Source organism: Propithecus coquereli, unplaced genomic scaffold, assembly GCF_000956105.1.
Source record: "Propithecus coquereli isolate 6110/MARCELLA unplaced genomic scaffold, Pcoq_1.0 Scaffold590, whole genome shotgun sequence".
Lineage (NCBI taxonomy): Eukaryota > Metazoa > Chordata > Mammalia > Primates > Indriidae > Propithecus > Propithecus coquereli.
Window position 1 is genome coordinate 848,154 of NW_012151841.1, and position 1,587 is coordinate 849,740.

The following is a 1,587-nucleotide window of genomic DNA, read 5'->3' on the forward strand; positions in this document are numbered from 1 at the left end:
CTAGTAAGTTGCAGAGCCAGGATATTCATTAAAGCATTGTTTATAAGGCAAAAAGATGGAAACAGCCTAAGTGCCAATAATACAGGTTAACAAAATTGTGTGGAAAACTATAATCAAAAAATTATGTTAATTGGTTATTTAAGAAAATGAGAAAATTCTCATGTTAGTGAAAAACAGACATAAAGCTATATAATATGATCCCAATTTTGTGAACTACATGTGCATAAGCAAAGAGGGGAAATGCCTCGCTAGTAGTTGCATCTTTGGCTGGTAGTATTACAATGATGTTTTTCATATTCTATTTTATCCTAATTTTCTATGATAAGCATAAATTAATTTTATAATTATTTTAAACTATTAAAATATTCTACTTACCAGTAGACCAGATTCCAAACAATGTATCCATCTCCCCCCACATTTAAGTTTTGGAGAAATGGTGTATTCCCTCGCTTTGGATGAAACATATTAACAGTGCTATTGCCAGATGCCGTTGGTGTTCTTTCTGACAGCCTGACTTATGTAAAATTTGTCCTAATTCTTATCTAGCATGTGGATACATTAACACTTACCCAAACACTCACCATCACATTAGCAACCTAATAAAATTCTTATAAAACTTCGGATTTCTGAGCATTTATGAATATTAAAAATGAAGTGAAATTGGTTATTTATTCTGATTATCTTTAACTTATGAAGATAATTTTAATTTATAACCTGATAACTCATATGAAGTCTTCAAGACTTCTCCTCCTTAATCTTTCTGGGACTATGTGGTCCTGCTCCATCCACATCCATGTTTGTCCCTCTCACCTCCTCTTCTCCATTCCTACCCCCAGCTCAATACTTGACCTCTGATCCAAGTCAGCAGTAGGAATTCATTATAAAACCATGGAAGAAGGCTTAAGAGGAATCAACAACATAATTTGAGTTGGAAATTTTTCTGAAAATAGACTTAACAGTCTGTACATTTACGCAGATTGCTGCATTTATTAGGCCGATGCATCGTTTTGAAATGGGAAGATTTAGGGGAAAAATGTTCAAAACCCAAGAACATTCTGTAAACACAGCCATTTCTTCCCACTGCCTGAAATGAAGATAGCAAAAACTGGAAGAAAGAAAAAAAAATTGTTTTTGTTTCTTGGGCCGCTTTGGAGTGGTTGTAAGTCAATCCTTATCAGCCATAAATCCAATGTAAATGCAGAAATACAGTCAGGAATGAAGTAGCAAATAGCCACAAGTTCCAAGTCTTAAGTTTTCAAAGGCACAGCTGGTGTTTCTTCCAGCCACCGACTTCAAAGCAGGCTCTGTTGTTATCCGGGAAGGGAGACTTAGTTTTTTTTCTGACTTACTAATATTTCTTTTTCTCTTGTTTCTTTGAAAGCACCGTCTATGAAAATGTATGACACTGAATGTGGGGTTTTTTTGTTTGTTTTTTGAGGGATGATATACATACAATAAAGTACGCTAATTTCAAGTGGACAGCTTGATAAATTTTTACATATGCTTACACTCTTGACACAGAGTTGTTATCTTTTTAGCTCTCAGGCTTGACAACCAATGTTGTGGACATTATTCTGGCTCATCACT

General features: G+C 34.7%; 1 protein-coding gene across 1 annotated transcript in view; it reads left to right on the forward strand.

The window, feature by feature from the left end:
* Nucleotides 1–1,587, forward strand: part of NDRG3 (NDRG family member 3) — an 86,105-nt gene that overhangs the window by 61,490 nt on the left and 23,028 nt on the right. Inside the window, 1 exon segment of the mRNA XM_012658942.1 lies at nt 1,539–1,587. Within this exon segment, the coding sequence (XP_012514396.1) occupies nt 1,539–1,587 (49 nt within the window).